Source organism: Podarcis liolepis (genome assembly GCF_965112155.1).
Source record: "Podarcis liolepis genome assembly, chromosome: 1".
Classification (NCBI taxonomy): Eukaryota; Metazoa; Chordata; class Lepidosauria; order Squamata; family Lacertidae; genus Podarcis; species Podarcis liolepis.
Window position 1 is genome coordinate 73,079,673 of NC_139554.1, and position 21,781 is coordinate 73,101,453.

Sequence of the window (21,781 nt, forward strand, 5' to 3'; positions counted from 1 at the left end):
CTCAGTTGGTTAGAGTGTGGTGCTGATAATGCCATGGTTGTAGGTTTGACACCCCCTCCCCCCCATATGGGATAGCTGCATATTCCAGCATTGCAGAGGGTTGCACTGGATTATCCTCAGGGCCCCTTCCATCTCTACAATTCTAAGATTAGGAAAAAGAGTTGGAAGGAGGAAGGTACAGTACCACTCACTGAAGAGGTACTGACCTTTCCCCAATCAATCTGAATATACTGCATTGTGATTTTTGGCTTCACTGTAAGCATTTAATAATTTCAAACTGGAAAATTCAGACCACACAATTGTAGCTGATTGGGATGTCTTGCATGACAAACACGCTTCTCCAAAGGACTGGACATTTTGTGATTAGGAAAGTGATGAGAAAATGCAGTGGGAAGTGTGGGATAACACTTGCTTTGACACAACATCATCTAGCTTCTCTGTGAACAAATCAGAGTAAATACTCATTAAAGAGCTGCTGTCATCTAAACTCCCTGCAAACTGTCATGGTCTTGTTGCTGAGCAACAAGGTGCAGAGCACAGTGGAATTGGAGGCCGGCCAACTGGAAGAGTCTCTGAGGTGTACTTGCCTGGAGGCAGAGTCAGTGTCCAAAGTCAGGCCCAGTCCTAGGGTCAGGAGAACAGCAGTCTGTGTGGTCAGACGATCCATGGGTCAAAGGTCAAGATGAGCAGGAAGCAGCAAGGTAGGACCAGGAACTACAAGCACTGCTTCCGGCACCTGCCTGTTGCTGGAAGTTCTGCTTAAGAAGGCTGAAGCCAGCTGGCTCTCATCATTGCCTTCTCCTCTGTGTCCTTGAAGGCTGCAGGTGGAGTCACTCTGCCTTCTCCCCCTCCAGGCTGCTGTTCAGCAGGTGAAGCTGACTCCTGACACAAACAAATCAGAATGAGCAGGTCCTCTGCAAGCACCTTCAGTCTTGAGACACAGAGTGGGAAGAGGCAGCAGAATTCAAAGACTAGGTTCTCCTAGCTGCTATACCGGTTTCAGGTTATACCTGGGGATGCTGGGATGGAGAAACACAGAGGTTTTTACTAGCTTACCTGTGCCAAAACAAAATCAACAAACATGGGAATGCCAACAAACATGGGCTTATACCAAGTCAGATCATTAGTCCGTCTAGTACATCTTCTGCACAGATTAGCAATAGCTCTCCAGTGGTTTCTGGCAGGAGTCTGAAACCTACTTTGAGATGGCAGGGACTGAACCTGGGACCTTTTCCATACAAAGCATGAGCTCTACCGCTGAGGACCATTCAAGGCCACTGTGGTAAGTATGCTAAGCCATGCCAATGTGTTTCAAAGTACTGAAGGACATGTTCAATGAAAAATGCTGCTCTGTGGTCCCATTGATGGGCTTGAGTAAGATATCGTTATGCTCCTTCTTTTCCACCCTTACTTTATACTGTCCATGACGGACTCTCCAGAAGACTAGGAAGCCATCACTTAGTGCCGTCCAAAGATTTGTCAGTTTAATATGAATCAAGAGAGCACCAGTGACCTAAATCCTGTGACTTTTTCCCCTTTAAGGGTGAGTGGTATACTTACCATACACACTGGTTGCCTCAAGCACAAATCACCATGAGCTATATACAGTGTGTGGTGCACTTAAGCAGGCACAGAAATCTACTGATTTTTTCAAAATATTGTGACACTTGCACATTGCTTTCCCAGCAACTCACAGCAGTTTACATTAAAACAACAACAACAACACAGCAAAACAAGAAAAAGAACATTGGCTAAAATCTAACTAAGCACTAAGGCAAACTTTCAATCAGCACAATAATTTCTCCTTGCGCAACAGAACATTCTCCCCCTCTCTTCCTCTAGGGGGTTCCCCTCGACCCTCTAGAGCAGATCTGGGGACAGCACAAAGCACATGTGGGGAAGGAAAGGGAGGGAAAGTCCCATTGTGGAAGTTGTTCCAGTCATGTGATCATTTATATATAGACATAATTTTATTTGTGTGTTGCCCTTCCACAGTGCAAACCATGCTCAAGGTGGCTTACAACATAAAAATACATAACTACAGTGTAACAAAAGTAGTCATAAACAATAAATAAAACATTTTTTAAAATATGAAACCAAACTGAACCATTTCCATACAGTGGTACCTCTGGTTATGAACTTAATTTGTTCCGGAGGCCTGTTCTTAACCCAAAACCATTGTTAACCTGAATTACCACTTTAGCTAATGGGGCCTTCCGCTGCCCCCGTGCTGCTGGTGCGCAATTTCTGTTCTCATCCTGAGGTAAAGTTCTTAACCCGAGGTACCACTTCCAGGTTAGAGGAGTCTGTAACCCAAAGTGTTTGCAACCCGAAGCGTTTGTAACCCGAGGTACCACTGTATAAATCACAAGATCTAAATACAAGGTATTTATTGAATACCTCCTGTTCATTATTAGTATATCTGTAATAATAATAACCACATGAAATTGTAAAGTGATTACTGCACTGAATTGCCCTGCCCACATTCCATTCATGCAGAAAAGATGCCCAGACACGTGGGTTGAAAAAGCCCACGAAATGTTTGGGTTAGCCCTGATCACAATCCTTTTTAATGTGCTAGACAGAAAATAGTATGAAGGATTTCTCCAGTCCAAACATACCCTCTGACGCTAGTCACATCTTGATAACTGCATGAGCCCACTGATATGCTGCATTATTTAAAAAGGAATGCTCTTCTTCTACGAAGGGACTGACTTTCCATTGCTCTCTGCACAAAGTATGCGAAGTGATGAGGGTCTGACCCCCGGGATGGCTGAAATGTAAAGGCCTGTTTTAATGGGATTGAGGAGGCTGCCTAGCTACATTTGCTCTGCTTTTATACAAGTCAGTCCTGCTCATTTCCTTTCAGTGGGCGTAGGGCTTAACATTCATTAAAGCCAAATCTCTCCGTTTCCTGCAGCCTTCCCTGCTCTAATCTCCACAGGTCATTTTGCATTTTGGATCCATCCCTCTGTGTGTTTGATATCCTTTTACGAGTGTTGCACGCGAGGAATGCTCAGTGAACCAAAAAACAGATACACTGCGACTTACTTTTGGCTTGCATAGCTTGTGTGAGGCTGGAAGCATTAATTGGTTCATTGAGAGAAGCCATCAGTTAATGGCAGAAATGGAGATTATTAAAACAGGTTGATGCTCAGTTGCTGGTATGGATGGGAAATAAATTCCATTCTGCTCACATTTCAGTGCAAATCTACCTGTTTTGTACTTTCTGAAACGAGGTGAACCAAGACGCAGCTAGCCTTCAGAACTCGCACTTCTCTAAATTTTGGAGTGCTATTCTAACAACCCCCAATAGTGTACAAAAATGTATATTGGGGGAAAGTGATTCAAAAAGGAACTTGAAATGTTGCATACATTCTGCAATACCTGTTGACGTTTGATTTCCCCTTTGTTTGGAGAGCCAGTGTGGTGTAGTGGTTAAGAGTGGTAGTCTTGTAATCTGGGGAACCGGGTTCGCGTCTCCGCTCCTCCATATGCAGCTGCTGGGTGACCTTGGGCCAGTCACGCTTCTCTGAAGTCTCTCAGCCTCACTCACCTCACAGAGTGTTTGTTGTGGGGGAGGAAGGGAAAAGGAGAATGTTAGCCGCTTTGAGACTCCTTAGGGTAGTGATAAAGTGGGATATCAAATCCAAACTCCTCCTCCTCCTCTTCTTCTTCTTCTTCTTCTTCTTCTTCTTCTTGTGTCTGTGAAATTTTTTTTAAAGCGTTAAATGCTTTGGGCTTTGTGAGGAAAAAATGGTAAAGTAATGAAGGGTGCTATGGAACGAGGTAAAAATAACAACAAAATGTGAAACAGCAACCCACATAGTCAAGCTGGCATGGATTGCTTCCCAGATCACACAATTAGCCCTTTACAGTGACATAACAATGTTATTAAATAATAAGCGACACTGTGCATTTTCTTCAGCGGTTAAACATTAGCCCTGCTACTGCAGTCCTTCTGGTGACTCCTGCCATGACAGCAACACTGGAAGGGGTGAGTGGGAAGGGCAATTTAGATTCCCACTTGGACTGGCCAGAATGGACTGAGTACCAAGTGACTTCTGCACCAGGGAGAATCCGGCAAGAAACCAAGAAATTTGATGTACTCAAGGCTCACTGACAAAAGGGAGGGAGAGGTGCAACTCTGCAGCCCAGCAACTGACTGCAGTGTCTTGTTTGCTGTTCTTTGTGAGCAGAGCTTAACCACAGAGGAAGGAGGTGGGAGAGGGAGACAGAGCTGTGGTTGACAGTGAAAAGGCCGAGCCCTGGGCAATGATCTCCTACTTCTTCTGCCATTCTGTAATACTCATGCATTGTCCCTGCTCAATATGGATGAGCTCCCTTTTGCAAATAATTTTTCACCTACAGCATCCTCACCTTAAAAAGTGCTTCTGGAGAATCAAGGACAGTAGTTGTGGTTCCTCAGACTTCATGGCAATCCATAACAATGCCAGGAAGCTGAAAGCCAAGGCAAATGCCTTGAAAGACATGCCCCATGATCGGTAAGGAGGTTATGCAGTGCCACAAATTGTACTTACTTGCTATTTACTCACATTTTCCCTTGGTCTCCCAAACTCCACATGGAGAGGATGGAGCACCGAGGATCATCAAAGATGCCCCATGTTGTCCTGGACCTGTATTACCCCTTAAGTCTTCCTGTATTACTAGAAAGATCCTCTTGCAAGTTGACGCATGCCAGTTTGTTGCTGGTTGCAGGTTCTGCAGTTTCTAGGCTTTGTGGAGCTTGCGTCAACATGCAATTGCCTTGACTTTGATCTGAAGCAGGCAGGCTTTTAAATCACTGGATAAGAAAACAAGACTGAGCATCCAAGCCATGGGGAACTCCTACAGTGAAGGCATTTCAAGTTATTAGCTCAACATGCACTGTTTTAATATGCTGCGGAACGCTTATAACATTGGGACGTCGTTTTTGCCACTAGTCTTACAAGATGCAGGCATCCCCAAACTCGGCCCTCCAGCTGTTGTTGGACTACAGTTCCCATCATCCCTGACCACTGGTCATGTTAGCTAGGAATGATGGGAGCTGTAGTCCCAAAACAGCTGGAGAGCCGAGTTTGGGGATGCCTGTACAAGAGGGACACTTCCACGCCCCTGTAATCTATTACATATTCACCAGAGCTCTTTCTCTAAATATTCTGTACCGATAAGCCATTAAATGGTCAATAAAATTCATAGCATTGCATGAATAGCATTATTTTCTATTTTTATCGCAAAATGCATCTGAATTGTGCAGAACTGTGTATAAAGGGAGCCAGGCTTCCTCCCCTCCACTTTCCCCCCCACTTATTTTTTTTAGACTGGAAAGTTACAGCTGCTTTTGTAGACAAAATATAGAACACTGAGTCTCCCATATTATAATTTAGACACTCAATGGGCCTCTTTGTTTGGGTATGCTGATTTTAAAAGAAAAAACCTCTTGTTTATGTGCTGCTTTGACCTACTAGCCTCCTCTCTTGTTAATAATAAAAAAAGTTCTTTCAGAGTCTTCCGTGCAGTAGAAGTCCTCAACAACTTTCAGGAAGGAGTGAGAGAGACATAAAAGTGTCTAGGGTGGCAGAGGAGAAGAGAAAATAGCTGTGTCTGTGTGGAGAACATTGGAAGTGCATTCATTGTACATGCACATCAAGTGCATGATGGGTAGGGAATGGGATGGTAGGATTTGTCAACTTTGCTTCTCTCGGTTTCTCATTTTTCCAGTTGGAATGGGAAAGTATTAAAGTATTAAATTAATTTCATCTGCCGAAATCACTTATATCAATTGCTCTGCTTTTATTTTACATTTTTTTACTTTTGAAAAGTTTGTCCGTAGACAGTTTTTCCAGGTCATGTAGCCAGCATGACTAAGCCGCTTCTGGCGAACCAGAGCAGCGCACGGAAACGCCATTTACCTTCCCGCCGGAGCGGTACCTACCGGTATTTATCTACTTGAACTTTGACATGCTTTTGAACTGCTAGGTTGGCAGGAGCAGGGACCGAGCAACGGGAGCCGTTGCGGGGATTTGAACCACTGACCTTCCGATCGGCAAGCCCTAGGCTCTGTGGTTTAACCCACAGCGCCACCCGTGTCCATGCATTTACATGCATTTACAGCTGTACAATTCCAGCACATTTTTGTTAGTTCTAAAATTAGCGACTAGTATTCAACTAAGTTTTACTCAGAGTAGATCCAGTGAAACTAATTAAGTTCATTAATTTCAATGGGTCTATTCTGAATAAAACTTAGTTGAACGCTCCGGCACGTATAGGATTGCAGCCTTAGCCTAAACCAATTTACTAGGGTTGCCATATTTTGAAGAGCAAAAAAGAGGACATATTTGCCGACTTGTACTTTTAACTACAGATCGACGATTCTCATTTTAAATACTCCTACTATTTGTAGGCTATAAAAGCTGCGATATATTGCTAGTAGCAATGTTCTTAACTTTCACCAACAAAGTAATAATAATGCATTTTGCTCCCTCACTTGCCATATGAAAGTATTTGGGCTCATGCTCACATCTTTGTGAACATAAGTGTACACAGAACAATTTATTACACTGTTTAACATGTGCATATGGACTCTCCTGAAGGGCAGGAGGATGTTAACTCTTGCCCTCCCAGACTCCTCCTCCAAGATCTTGTAGTTGAGCCAACAGCCTTTGAGTTCAGCCACAAGAGCAGGGATTTAGAGAGTATGGAGCTAGTTGCTGCTCTGTTGTGATTATTTGCTGCAGACCAGCTTAGCCAGGTGCCTTAGATCTGAATCTAATGCACTAGAAGAAATTTATTGGGTTACTGTAAACAAAAACAAACAAACAAACAACAACAAAAAACCTAGACATTTTGCCAATTTTTTAAAATCTGCAGAAATTTTAATCCTGGAAAAAGGACATGTCCTGGAAAGAGAAGACACATGGCAACCCTTACTTCTTACTTCTGAGTAGGCATGGCCAGGATTGCACTGTCACCAATGGTGTGTTGGCTGAATAATAACTTAGAACACACTGTGTTAACTGACACCTACCACTTTCTGTGGCTTTCGAGTTTCTCAACTTCTAACTATAGACCAGCCTAAACTACATGTAGATTTCAAAATCTTCCACTGTCCCATATATTGCAATCAGCGGTGGTCACAATACAGTTTCTGTTAAGAATGGCTAGCCAATGGAAATCAATAGGCCATAGATTGCCACATGCATGCCTTGTGTTTACCAGAAGCAAAGGAAGTGGTGGTCAATTTAACCTTCCAGAAGAGTTTTGTGGTTATGATAGCAAGCAGCCAATGCAAAATGTTGGTGAACGTGCGGAGCAAACGAAACAAGGTTGTTGCTTGTGGCTTCGGAGGTGGAACTGATGAGTGGCTCCCCTCTCGGAACTACTGTGAGTCAAGTGGACTGTGTCGTTAGCTACAAAATTGATCTAATTTCAGAGGAGTAGCTGCCTGGGTTAGCCCGTTGCTGCAAAAGGAGAAGCCTTTGGTACCTTGGAAGGCTAACCCATCAGCATCCATGGACTAGAGTCCATTCCATCAGATGCAGCAGGACAATCCTTCATGCAGCTCGTGAACTGGACTCTAGTCCATCAAGGGCTAGCCAACAATAAGCATATTTGTCTTCATGGGGATCCTCTGCTGCTTTTACAAAATGGACTGGTGTTCAGCCATGGATTCACTATGAGGATGGATCAGCAGAGACTGGAGTGTTGGGGTACATGGGGCACTGCCCCACCGACCTCAGTCCTCCTTCAGCCTCCCTCCACCCGCCTGCTTTCTTCCTGACAACCAGTTCGGGGGCTGGCACTGCTCTCAGCTTCCTCATCTTTTGGCTCCTTGTACCACTAAAAATTGGGACGTGGGTGGCGCTGTGGGTTAAACCACAGAGCCAAGGACTTGCCGATCAGAAGGTCGGCAGTTCGAATCCCCGTGACAGGGTGAGCTCCCGTTGCTCGGTCCCAGCTCCTGCCAACCTAGCAGTTCGAAAGGACGTCAAAGTGCAAGTAGATAAATAGGTACCGCTCTGGCAGGAAGGTAAACAGCGTTTCCGTGCGCTGCTCTGGTTCGCCAGAAGCGGCTTAGTCATGCTGGCCACATGACCCGGAAGCTGTACGCCGGCTCCCACGGCCACTAAAGCGAGATGAGTGCCGTAACCCCAAAGTCGGCCACGACTGGACCTAATGGTCAGGGGTCCCTTTACCTTTACTTTTTACCACTAAAAATGGAGGCGGATGGAGACAAAATAAGAATTCATTGGCTCTGCTTCTCATAACTTCTATAGTAGTGAAACCAGTCATAATCTGAAGACTCTTATATATCATCAATCAATTCCCCCCATCCCCATCCAGCCTGTCATACAAATAGAAATCCATCAACTTTGCCAAAAGACAAGCTCCACCGTGCACTTCCTACCTCTGAACTGTTTCATTGCCAGCTGGGCATTATAAAAACCACTATTTAAGAGTTGGTGCCCGAGTTTGAATTTTTCCTCTTTCCTCCTTGTCCCTTTTCTCTTGTGTGTCATGTTTGTCCATTCTGGGAGCCTTTGGGGCTGAAGAGCAAGAGTATCAATGCTCATAAATAAATAAATAAATAAATAAATTAAATAAACAAATAAATAAATAAATTAAATAAATAAATAAATAAATAAGGAAGAGAGCATTTCTGGAGGACTAAGAACTTTTTTTACAAATAAGAATTGATGGACCATCATAAAACCAAAATGTATAGGAGCCCTGACTTGTTCTTTTAATTATATTGTTGGAGGAAGAATGCACAGGATAACATTCTCCAAGAGAGGAAATATGGTGTTTCAAATGAAATTGTCTTCTTTACAGTTTTTGGTGCTCTGGATACTGATATAAACATCTGCTTTCCATTTATTTATAACCTTAGAGGCTAGGATACTACTCTTCAAGCAACACACTAACAAAGTAATGCACAGTGCTCAATAAACTCAATGTTTTGGCTTCAGTCTGGCAAAAGGCAAACCCTTCTTTCATTTACCACCAAGTCTGATAAAGAGTTCTGGGGAACTCAAACATTTGAACATGATTTTGTGGCGTTTTGGGTGACCTAACAAAGATATCTAGTATTGATTTTGGGTTTTTTGTGGCCAACACAACTGCTTTTACTTTCAATGGAAGGAAGAAATTTCTCTTCCCTCTTCTGCAACTCTTTGCACTCTTACAAAGCCTTGCTGGAGAGTTGCGGCAGGGGGGCCGGAATCGCTTCCTGAACTTTGTGAGATGGTGCATGGCAAAGGAGGGGCTTCTGGGAGTAGAGGGCTTCTCCCCAAACCAGAAGCTGCCTCCGTCCAGAGTTTAGATGAATTGCCCCCTCCCTCAACAGCCCCCCTTGCACCCCATCATGGGTGTTTACAAATAGTGCTGACGCCTCTGATAATGCATTTATTTAACTTCCTGAATTTCTTTCCCCTCATACAAAATATGCAAAGATCAGAACAAAGCAGCAGCACTTGTGCAGGGTAGGAAAATTTCTGTTTTCCCCCAATACTGAGCTTCTCTAAAAAGTCTTGTGGTTTAGAACAAGTGGGTTTCACTCAAAGCAAAGGGTACGTAAACGGTTTGGTGCTTTTCATTTTTGTGTACCTCTCCTTAGATTTTGGGGTAACATAATTTTATACTGTGGTGCTCTTTGGACACTCTTGGAATCTAATTCTCATCAACCCCGTCCAGCATGACCAATGGTCAGGGATGGTGGGACATTTGGAGTGCCACAAGTTCCTTATTCCTGTCTTAGAGAATCTTGCCACTGGAATACTTTTCAATAATCCTTCACCCACCCACCCCGCCCCATTACATGCTACTCCCCAGATTTTACCTTGATATGATGGCCATCTCCCCTTCCCAAGTGTAAAAAAAGTATTTCTGCTAATCTAATGATTCTGCATTTTACATTATTTCATTTAATTTGGACTCATTCCCTAGGTTTGCCAACTGGGTCTTGTAGCTATGCATTAAACAGGAGCTTGATCTGCACAGAGTAAGGAGTATTAACAGTTTATCTCCAAGTCACATAAAACTTTGTCTACTGATTTTTGCATATTAAATATCAGTTAAAGGCACAAGAGCAGAAGAGGCTTGTTCTCGTTGGTCGGCGGACAACCCTGAAAAGAACTATAGCTCAGTAAAAAGCAACTTTTCAGCCCGCAAACAATAGGTAATTGATGAGGTCTGCCTCGCTGCCTCCATTTGCATTTTGTTTCCTTTGCAGCATTATTGAATCACTAGACGAACAGAGAGTTGTAAGGACAGGTGGGTGCTACTTTACCAAATTTTCCTTTTGCTTCTTCTCTTTGCTGTTTTATGAGTTGTGAAACAGTGTATGCTCAGGGGATTTCTTTTGTCAGGCTTAGCAAACTTTCTTTTTTGGGGGGGGCTGTAAAATATCAGGGCTGTATAATGTCACTGTTAAAGCCACTGGGTAGGTGGGTGGGGGATGTTTTCCTGGCTCTCTGCATGTTTTCCTCTATATGGTGCAAAAATATTAAATTGCATTTGTATCTTGCTTTTTCTCCTAGGAGTCCAAGACTTAGGCACCCCTCCCCCATTTCCATCTTTGAAACAACCCTTTGAGGTAGACTGTGCTAAATTAATACATGCCCATAAGCAGTCAATAGCTTGCAGGGCCCCAATCCTCATAGAAACAAGCAGCCTCATGGCGGGTCAAGCCATCTGTCTCTCAGTACAGTGGTACCTCGGGTTTCATACGCTTCAGGTTACAGACTCCGCTAACCCAGAAATAGTACCTCGGGTTAAGAACTTGGCTTCAGGATGAGAACAGAAATCGCGCGGCAGCGACGTGGCAGCAGCAGGAGTCCCCATTAGCTAAAGTGGTCTTCAGGTTAAGAACAGTTTCAGGTTAAGAACGGGCATCTGGAATGAATTAAGTTCTTAACCAGCGGTACCACGGTACTGTCTACAGCAGAGCTTTCCAAACTTTTCATGTTGGTGACACACTTTTTGGACATGCATGATTTTGCGACACAGTAATTCAGTTTTACTAGCAAACTGGAGGTTAAAGGAACCCCTTTCCAGCCCCAAGAGGAGTGTGTGGAGTGTTTGTGTGACACACCTACACACTGCAGAGGGTTCTCTCCCAGCCATACTTGCAACTGACTGGAACTTTTTTAGCTTCTGCTCTCCACCAGCAGCAGGCAAGCAGCCTAAGACAATTCAGAAACATCTCTGCCACGAAGAAGCCACTTCATTCCTCCTTCGCTCCAAGTGAGGTAATATCTGCCCTCCTAATTTCTCTCTCTTCTCTGCTTCTGTCTTCCCAGCTCTATCATTCCCCAAACATATCAGCCACTCTGCCCCAGCACTATTTCCATTCCACCTTCTCTAACATAACTTAGCTCCACACACATCCATTTGATGTGCACCACCCTAATGCCTCATAATTGATTTTAGGATCCCTCTTTTATTGCCTCGTGGTTTTAACCCCAAACTTGCAAGTCCTCTCAAATGCTACCTGAACAGTCAAACCTCTTGGTTTTATTGTAGCAACCTGCACCTTTATCACTCCATCTCTATTTTTTAATAATAACTTGCAAATTATTTGATACTAGGCCTTGGTCTCTTGTCTAGTTAAAGTATAGTTTGCTGCAAGTCTGAGCTCAATACTGGAAAAAGACACATGTTGAAAACATGAGTTTGTGTACACAGGAATGCACCTGTTAATTTTCTGCTTGCCATGCAGGTGTTAAGAAGCAAATACACTTTGCCAATCAGCTATGTGTTGAAGAAATTGTAATGTCACTGGCTCATTTATCCACATGTGGTGGTAATGACCCAAAGCTTTTTGGTTTTGGGAAAATGGTTTTTCATGAAGCAGGACTTACTACAAAACAAGCTACCCTCTTTGGCAAAATCTTTCCCACAGGGATATTACTCACCTGATGACTGCTGCATGGCTGACTATTGCAAGATATTGGAAGACTCTAAATGGAGACTTGTTTGAGAGCTGGATCTTACAACTCTGGAACTTAATTTCAATGGACAAACTGACAACCCATGTCCGAAAGAGGCAAACAAACAAGAAAAACACTACCTTTCAATCAACTTGGCATAGTTTTATTACAAATGCAACATCGATAAAACATGGTTAAAGCCTCCTCCTGAAAACCAGGCAGCCACAGGAAACACTTTTATGAATCCATGTAAATTACATCGTTTACAGTACACACATTTATGATTATGTGTACTTAGACCTGTGTGGGTAAAGTCCATTTACAATGCAGATAAGGAGGCACTAGAATTGTTACAGAAGCTGTTAGCATGTAAATCTTGTTTTAAATGGCTGGCCACCTGAACCACAAATTAAAAGCACTTGTAGAATCAAATAAGGCAGCTCTTTCATGCTGTTTGAAGTGCCAGGACATATTTTGGGGGAAGTGGGAACAGGTATGGGCATATCCTTCTCAAGCGAAGGTCAGCAGCTACATGGGGGGAGGTTCCATCCTCTGAGTAAGGGAGGCTATGTCTTAGATACCTCGAGAGGAGCCAGGAGCTCCCTTTTAACCTCCCACACACTTCCTTCTAAGATACAGAGCCCAGCAACCAACCAAAGCAGCCTACTGTCCCCTTATTTGCTGAAAACCTACCTGCTAGGGTGAATGCTATGGCTAGATGGAAGAAAATGTCAACAAAATAAACATCACACACAAGTCACTGAGCATATTTTGCACCCCCATGGAGAGCTGGCATGAAGCTCATCCGGATTGGAGATGATGAAAATCAGAGCATACAGGGTTGAGTGGGCCAGACCAAGTGAGCTACTATTCCCTTACGCTGGGAAAGTGCATGCCAGGGCAATACACTATTATAACCAACAGGTCACAGAAGGAATGCTTAAAGGAAATTAAGCTACCATATGTTGTCTATGGGGTTAGTCTGATCAATATAGAATATGGCTCTGCATACATTGAGGGAATGCTACTCCATCTGTAGGGGCACTGACCATCATGGACAGGACAAAAGTAGAATCACCTTCGCAGCTTTAGAGTCAGCTGTGTTGACCTTGGGTATGGTCAGAGTACTACCTTGTCCTAGCAGAATATGGGCAGCTCCTTTTCTATAGAAGTCCTTCCCTTTCATTCCTCCCCCAATACACATTTGAGAATGGGCACTCCTTTTCCTGCTGCTATGAGCTGGGGAGGGGGGGCATTGTTTGCTTTTTCCTTCAGAAGTGCATTTTTGCATAGCATCACTTCTGTACATAGCAATACTTGAATGTAAAAACTAATATGGCATTGATGAAACTGCCAAGACTGTCCCATAGCCCTCAGCTTCACTGGAGACAGGAGCAGCGGGTGGTGTAAGTGCAGAATGATAATGGGCAGGCCAGAAGAATATCTAGAAATGCATCTGAGTCTAGGTGCTGAACAATGAGGGCCAGCATCCTGGATAGACAGGATGGGGAGTGTCTTCTCCTATACTACTAGAAGTACGTGTGACGACATTCAAAGCTGGTGAACAATGGACATGTGTGCTAACAAAAGGGAGTACTTTCCTTGTTATTAAAGTGCTTGAGAATGCATGGGTGATTTGGGCCTGGCAGTGGAAACTGGAAACCAAGCAGAAATAAATTAAAAATAGTCTGCTTGCTTCATCTGTATTCTGTGCTCAGCGTATGGGCTGAATGCAAATAGTCCATTCATCTTAAACAAATTAATTAGGCTGCAAAGCTGCTCACATTTCACCAAGAACACTTTTATTAAACATGAAAGATGCCAGGGTGGTAAAAAAAGAAAAGGCCAGGAAAAACCTATGCTGTATTTTAGATTCCTCTTTGCAACAGGGCTAAAGCAAAACATTTAAATGTCCCACCACTGCAGAGTTCCCTTTTAATTTGTCCTGCTTCCCTTTATTTCACGAAAAAGCAGAAGTGAAATTTAAAGCTGCTTGCATGGTTTATGAGCACGTTTAAGGATTTCCTGATACCACCAGTTATCAGCTCAGCTAAAAATAGTTTGAAAGACCTTTGCGATCTCTGATAGCCTAGTCTCTCTCTCTCCCCGTTTCGTAGCTCTATTCCACATATAGGTTGTGGGGAGGATGTAGCCTTCCATATATTGTTGGGCTCCAGCTCCCACCAGCCAGCGGTGATGGGATTTGTAGCCCAGCAACACCCGGAATGTCACAGCTTCCCCGTCCCTGTTTTGGGTCTCGTTTCCACGTAAGCTAAGCGTGCCATCAAGTGCAGCTATGTGCAACAGCCGGCACACTTATCTTGGGCGTGAGATTCCCTCAGCATCGCTGAGACTTGCTTCTGAGTAGACCAGAGAGGCTTGCCCTCTGGCCCCGCGAACTAAGCGCCAGCCCCATCGAGTTCAACAGGAACCTTCGACGCAGCGCGCCTTTCCTCGGTGCAGCCCCGCACAGGATCCGCTTCCTCGTTCAGGCTCGCAGCCTCTCCCCCAATGCAACGGCGGTGCAACCAGGAGCGGATCCCCCACCCCGGAAGAGCGTCCCTTCCCTCCCAAATTGGCCGCGCGCTCCAGAAAAGGGGGGTGGGGGTGGGAGAGACGCGCCGCTTGCCCGCCTCACCCAGCCCGGACGGGGGCGGGATGAGAATGTCAGCTCGAACAACTTCCTACTGGGCTCCCGGCGGCAGGCAGTAAAAAAAACACCAAAAGCGACCTTTTCAACTGCTGCCAACGTCGCCGGCCGATTCCTGCCCCCTGGCAGCGTGGAGGAAGCGATGAATGGCCAGAAAGGGGAGGTGGCTGACGCGCTGCACTCCCCGGGCCGCCGCCGCCTGTCCTGCCTGTGCATCTCGCTCCACCCCGTCGCCGCCGCCGCTACGGCCGCGCACTTTCCCCCCCGGAGCCCGCGCTGCCGCCGCCGCCGCCACAGAGGAAAGAGGCACCGGGACGCCGCCGCCCGGGGCAAGGCGCGGGGCCGAGACGGCTGCGCGAGGAACCTGGACGGCGCTCCTCCTCCCTCTCTCTCTCTCTCCGTCCCCCGCCTTTCTCCTTCTCCTTTCTGTTTTGGCGGGCGGGCGGGCGGGAGTCTCCCTGCCATGACTGCGCCGAGGGAGCCTGAGCGAACATGAGCCGCCACGGCGAGGGCGAATTCCTGAACTGCCGCCTTTCTCCCCCCGCCGCCGCCGCCGCGACCATGAGGAGGCTGGCGCTGCTCGCGTTGCCTCTCTTGCTGTGCCTGGGCGAGGTAAGGCGCGGACGGTTTGGAGGACTGCCACCCCCCACCCCACCCAACCCAGCCCAGGCTTTCCCTCGCGTCCACCTACATGCCAGGGATCTACATGTCTCGGTCCGCGAACCTGCTTCCCCTGAGTAAACCCATCCATCTTTCGTCTTCCTACCTGTCTCTCCCCCCCCCCTTACAAGTCCCTCCTTGGTTTAAGCTAGGGCAGCCTTATACATCGTGGGTAGGGGAGCCTGTAGCTCGCCGGACGCTGCTGGACTCCAACTCCCAGCATCCCCGATCGTGGGTCTTGCTGCTCGGGGCTGATGGGACTTGGAGTCCAGCAACAGCCGGAGGGACCACCGGCTTCCCCAGCATCGCTGCTATACGTGCTTGGTTTTGTTTTAGGGGACTGTCCCCCACCCCCGTTGAGGATAACGGGACGTCTGAGGAGAGATATATAGGATTGGGGCGGAAGTCTATAAGAAACTGCTCTGGTCCTTTTAAAACAAACGGCAACAGGGCATGACCCTCTCTGGTTCCTAGTCACTTCTGGTGTGTGTTTGTTTTGAACCCTGAATTCCTGCAAGCCACTCTGCATCACTAGACTCATTAGAAGTCAATGGGTTTAGCCAACTCTGCGCTGTTACAAACTGGCTGCGGAGGAAGTGTCCACACATGACTCTGAATGTGCCTGTGTGTGTGTGGATATATTTGCGAGGGAATCATGAAAGAAAGCTTTTGATGTACATTCTGTCTAGCCGATGCAGTTTTTCTATTTGAATTACAGATATAGGGAACTGTTGACTAGTGATTACATAGCATAGCAATCCTAAGGAGGAAGCAGCATTGAACTTATGAACACGCATGAACTTTGAACACGCATGTTGTGTGTTTTGAAGTGATCTCTGATCATGCCTGTAAAATCACTAATCCAGATAATCTAATCTTTGATACACCTCAGCTGCTTGTATTTAGACTCAGATTTAAAACAGTAGCCAACCTTAATAATGTATGTTGGAGCACCTGCTCAAAATCACATAACTTGCACTCATTTCCCTTTAAATTGTCTTGCTGTGCTCTCAAATTAGCATGGTTAAAGAATGATAAAAGTAAAAAACTTTCCCCACCCCCTACATATCCTTTAAATCTAAGTTTTTGGAAGAAACCATGATGTTAATCTATAATTAGGAAAAGAGGGGGTGGTAGCTATTCTGGATGAAAACACAGAGTATAATTGTGTAATATTGGGTGATAGCATGGAATGGTGATCTTAATTCATGCTAGTTGCTATGGCTACAGAAATGGAAAGTTGTGTTTGGTCAGGATAATTGATCTGGAATGAGATTATTGCCTTTTGCCCATTAACTAATCTTGCAAATGCACCTATTAATGGTTTCAAAACTACATGTTCTATACTAAATCCATCTAAGCGGCGGAAAACCCAATTGGGCCAAGGGCCCCTAGATGAGAGTACTGGCAGGTTGCAAGATGTGTATGAGCACCTGTGTTGCTACTGTGCTTGAGTCATTTGCTGACGAAGACGCAGGTATGACCCCAGGGTTTCCTACAGCCATTGTGACATGTAGTTCTGCCCTACCGTGGATATGATGGAATGCAGATAAGGAGTGCTATCATAAAGAAGATCAAAGTGCAGTGTGTAGCGATGGTTTTAATAGGCGATTGCATTCTTTGCTGTAACATAGATTGGTTATGTAGCTTAATTGTATTGGCTAGCCTAGTCTATTGCCACTGCTGTTGTCATTGTCCATTATTCCCAAAGAACTCTGAATATGCTGCAAGCCAAAAAAAACCCCCAATCACTTTCCTTACAGCAGTGGAAAAAGAAGTCATTTTATTTCTTAGTCTCTCTCTCTCTTGTACACAACTTTCCCCTCATCATTGCTATTGGTAGATGATATACCTTTTGAAGCAAAAGAGATGGTTGGGTCAGATTTTACTGACTGCATTAAATGTTTGGGTGAAAAGCAATATCATCTAATCTAACTTGGTCTGAATGTTGGTATTTCTGGGATTCTTAATATGAGAAAAGAATCAACTTTCAGAGAACAGGTGTGTAGTATATGCACACGAGTGGTGGTCCTGGTTAAGATATGGGAGAACAGACACCCCAAAGATGGAAGAATCCAAAATACATTAGGAATGGTTTTGTGGGAGAAAACTACTGCAAAGATTGGACAAGGTCACCCCATGTCTGGAACAAAAAGGCTTCTGATCTGCTGCATAATGGTATAGTTGTGGTAGTCCCTTGATGAAGTTCTCAGATGTTCCCTAGAAATATGAGACCTGAACAACTTTATTGCCTAATTTGGGAAAAGGTAATTAAAGTTGTAGAAGGTATTTGAAGAAAATAATTGGAGTTGGACCACTGAACTGCAGGCTGATGTCAATAGTGTCTTGGGGCCTCATCTAATGTCACTTTCTAAGATTATGGGTAAATACACTTTAATGCATATAGGTATAATGTTGGAAGGGCTCGCTTCTTGCATATTAACATTTCCCCAGTAATTTATTTATGTGGTTTTGGGCGTCTTCAGAAACCAGTTGACATTTCCTCTTGAGTAACCATCAAAGGGCCACATGCCAGTAATGGGTGGGTCCAAAGGCAAAAATCTACAGACCAGCACATGTAAATTTTGACTTCATGCAGCTAGTTTCCACACACTTGTGCCCCTCTCTATCCTCCACCTAAACAAGCAAGAGGCATGATCAGAGTTCAAGTATACATTCCAGCCAGGCAAAAACACTGGCAGGACTAGTAAGGGATGTGGACTGGAGAGACGGGTGGGAAGAATTCCTAGGGCCAGGTAAGAAAGGTCTGGAGGGCCATATTTGCCCCCCCCACCAGAAAAACACCCCAGGGCCTCCAGTTCCCCAGCCCAGGTATGTAGCCTATATATAATAATCTTTCAAATATGTCAAGCCACAAAACTTTAGTAGTCCTCTTTCGATGGTGTGATTCTAAGTAAAGTGAACACATGAGGACGGATAATGGAGATGAGGACAAAATTCTTGGGGAGCCTTCACAAGTACAGGAGGCTGCCTGTTTCAGACGTTCACTGACCAACTCTTAGAGAGTTACAGGAGAGGAGAGGAGCGGGGCACCCATCTGAATTGCCCTCCCAGAACCAGAACGCCATAGTGAGCATCTTTGCCACTTGGGGTCCAGGTGGCCTTGATGGCTAGGAGTGCCTTTTATCAGCATCAGCTACAGCCGTTCCTGGATAAGGGTAACTTTACTATGGCAGTCTGTACATTTGTAATTTCAGGACTGGTTTACTGCAATGCTAGGCTGTGGTGATGTCCAACATTTCCAGCTAGTGTAGAATGCTGTAGAGTGGTGATGGGAACAGTATGGCCAACAATAACACTGGTGTTAAAAGACCTGCACTGGTTTTCCATCTGCTGCAGAGCCAGAGTCATATTTTTTGTACTAGTGTACAAAGACCTGAACAACTAAGGACCAGGATATCTTAAGGACTGCCTTCCCCCAGCTGAATACTGAGATCAAATGGGTGAGCACTATTAGTGGTCCCCTACGGACCAGAAGGATGGCTCCAGTCAACAAACAGTTGTGCCTTCAGTGTAGTGGGCCCTACACTATGACCTCCGTCCCGTTAGAAAACAGGCACACAGCATCGCTGCTAAGTGTCAGCTGTCTGGTTAAAACTTTTTATTTCAGGAGGCCTTTGCACCATGAGTGCTGTTCTGATGTTTTACTTTTTTATGTTGTATATTTTTATTCTCTGTAAATTGCTTTAAGACCCATATGGGGGGGGGGCGGGACAAAATGTAATTTTTAGGAATAAGATGGCTAAATTTGAGACTCTGAATTAACACAGCTTTAAAATAATGGATAAATGTTTCTCGACATGTAACCTGCCAGCCTGCCGAGCCTCAGTGGCTGAGCACCAGGTCCCTGTTCAATCCCTGATATCTCCAGGTAGGTTTGGGAGAGTGAAAACCCTGGACAGCTGCCCCTAGTGAATGGATACAATACTGCTTTAGATGAGCCAATGGTCAGATTGAGTTTCCTATGTTCTCTCTGCTTCTATAGCCTTTGGGGCTGTCCCTGGTGGTTGCTAGTGGTTTAGTTCCACTTACCAAGGTTTACTTTTCAGATTAGGGCATTTTTGTTGTCAACAGCAAGACGAATGTGGGAGTGGCCCTGTGGCAGTGACTCAGAGCATGGGATTGATCGCCCTGACATTTTAGTTGAAGCCCTGTGCCTCCATTGACTACAGTGGCTTTACTTGCAGATTATTCACCCTTGCAGCAAGTTTAAAGAGTCGCAGATTTGTTCTGGCATATGCTTTTATGGACTGGTTCCCACCTCTTCGAACTACTGATATGTCCCAAAGCTCCTTCCCACCACTTATTCTTTCTGAAGTCTGCTTAATGATAATGCACATAAGCTTCTTCGTTCCTTGGTGAACTTGCATTCCTTTCCCAGAAGCTGTTTACACTCGTATTGTGACCAAAGTTTGAGGAAGACGGTCACAGTTCCGCTATAATAAGCTTAAGTTGTGTTGCTGCTAGTTAATTAGTTACAAATGCTCTTATCACAGTCAGCATTTAATCTCTCTTACTTCCCTAATGCTGGGAGAAGCATATCTGGAGTTCTTGTGTCTACTTTACACTGAATAATGGAGAGGGAAGGGGAGTGGCAAGTGCAAAAGAGGGAGGACTCTTAGAGGGCAATTCTCTCTATTCCTGCAGCATCTTTCCAATCGCTTCTCCCTTTATTTGCCCCAAGGCAGTTTGCTAAAAAGCTTCAGTGTGAATTATTTCATTACAAAGCATCTCTGTTCAAAGCAAATATTTTGTTATTGTGAGTCCAGTTTGCTGCTTCTTCTCTCTTTGCCCCCAGCCCCCTGACTGAGCATCTGTCTTTAGTTTATGCGTTTACATTTTTTACACTTTATACATCTAGTTAATTTCTATCTCTCTGCCCCCAGGCCCCCCCTTTCCATTTCACATGAAAAGGGTGCTTTAGAATATGGGCTTGGAAACTTTTGTTTTAAAAGAGGTCAGCAGGGCAGAGAAAATACTCAAGATTCCGAGGCATCAACATCAATTTTTTAGGCATCAGTTCAGTGTAGGGCTGAGAAATACTTCAGATTCCTAAATGTCACCATGGGCTTGTTAGTATCCAAGCAACCAATTTGACCAGCCCTTGTGATTTCTGTTTACCTGTGACATTTATTGGCTTACCTTTGTGAGTATCATGTGAGTATAAGTGCTGCTGTAGCATAGTGGTCAAGGATGCAATATTACACCAGAGTTATGCAGGCCGAGGGGCTGGTGAAACACCAGTGGCACAACTGCTAACATCAGTGCAAGTGAGTAGCCACCATTACTTGTCCTCTCTGGGAGGAAGAACTGGAGTGCAGTAGTGGGGTCTACTGGAGGGTATCTTGCTGAGACCCCCCACCCCCACCCCCCGCAAAAGCAAAGCCAGATTGGGACGCAGTAATCTTCATTGGCATTGGAGCAGTGCTCCCACCTGTAGAGGAACCCATCCAAGACCTGTCGTGTGGATGTAAAATCTCACACATGTCCAAAGAATAGTGCTATCCTTTCAATGCAGCATAGTGTCTGTGATCATCCTATAAAGCTCTGGCAGAGGTTTCGTTTGCTTGCAAATGCTTCTGCTCCTCTGGTTGCTGCTACACTGAATCTGTGATGAGCATCCTCTCTTTTGTTCATTGCAGAGTTAATAAATCATAGTCAGTTGCAGCCAAATTTGTTCTCTGAAGCCAGACCAATTCAGAACGCAGACATTTCCCAACATGCATAAGTATTCAGCCTAGGAAAGTACCCTCTAAATATCTGTTTCCAAATCTCCGGTAGAGAAAGGTGCATGAGTCGTAAAAGTGTAGAATTGCAAGTAATGATCAGAGAATGTATACATAAATCAAGCTTGGAGTATGGAAGTATCAGCAAAATATAATGTATAGCCAGTGCTCAGCTATATCACATGTAGTTTTACAAAGGGGGTGGATTTAAGGGCTAGCAATCTGAGAATAAATCAAGGTGATATCAATGAAGCAGACAAACTCTAAATCAAATACAAAATAAAGTCAATACAGTCTTTATTTTTAGTGGACGGCAGATATGTAATCAACAGACACTACTACAATAATTCATTCTCTATCTCCATCTCTCTCTTGTGCACTTTAAATGAATAAATTAAGTTGCTATCCCATATCAGTCATTCCCTTCCCTTCTGCAATTAATGTTGTGTGAATAGTGAGATGATTCTACAATGCAAATGGTCCTGCCCCTCCCATATGACCCTGCTGCTGCAACCTCCCTCCCTACCCAATGTATTGGGGGCTGAACTTTTGCAGCAGAAAGGCGGTTCAACTCAAACAAGTTCCCTGCATGATTTAACAGTATAATCTTCTTGGGTCTTAAATAAAACAAGGCACTTCCTTCAGCTGGGAAGGTTCCCTGGCTCCCAGCACCACGAGAGACCGAAGGAATGGTGATGGGTTATGCATGGGAGGGACAGGGTCACTCTCCCTCTCATGCAATGGAAACTTGCGTTTGCGTGCGCAGAGAACAACTGAATAGGGCTATTCTCTTG

The 21,781-nt window shown here is 44.8% G+C and overlaps 1 protein-coding gene and 1 long non-coding RNA gene across 2 annotated transcripts in view; one reads left to right on the forward strand and one right to left on the reverse strand.

Moving 5' to 3' along the window:
- Window positions 1–201: 201 nt before the first annotated feature.
- Window positions 202–14,846, reverse strand: LOC310703803. Its single transcript, XR_014524380.1, has 3 exons — window positions 11,916–14,846; window positions 4,381–4,481; window positions 202–1,019 (listed from the first exon to the last, which is right to left on the reverse strand). It is a non-coding gene; the product is annotated as an uncharacterized lncRNA (long non-coding RNA).
- Window positions 14,847–15,057: 211 nt separating this feature from the next.
- Window positions 15,058–21,781, forward strand: part of PTPRJ (protein tyrosine phosphatase receptor type J) — an 80,043-nt gene continuing 73,319 nt past the window's right edge. Inside the window, exon 1 of the mRNA XM_083496109.1 lies at window positions 15,058–15,192. Within this exon, the coding sequence (XP_083352235.1) occupies window positions 15,073–15,192 (120 nt within the window). The 5' untranslated portion in view covers window positions 15,058–15,072. The remainder of the gene's footprint in view (window positions 15,193–21,781) is intronic.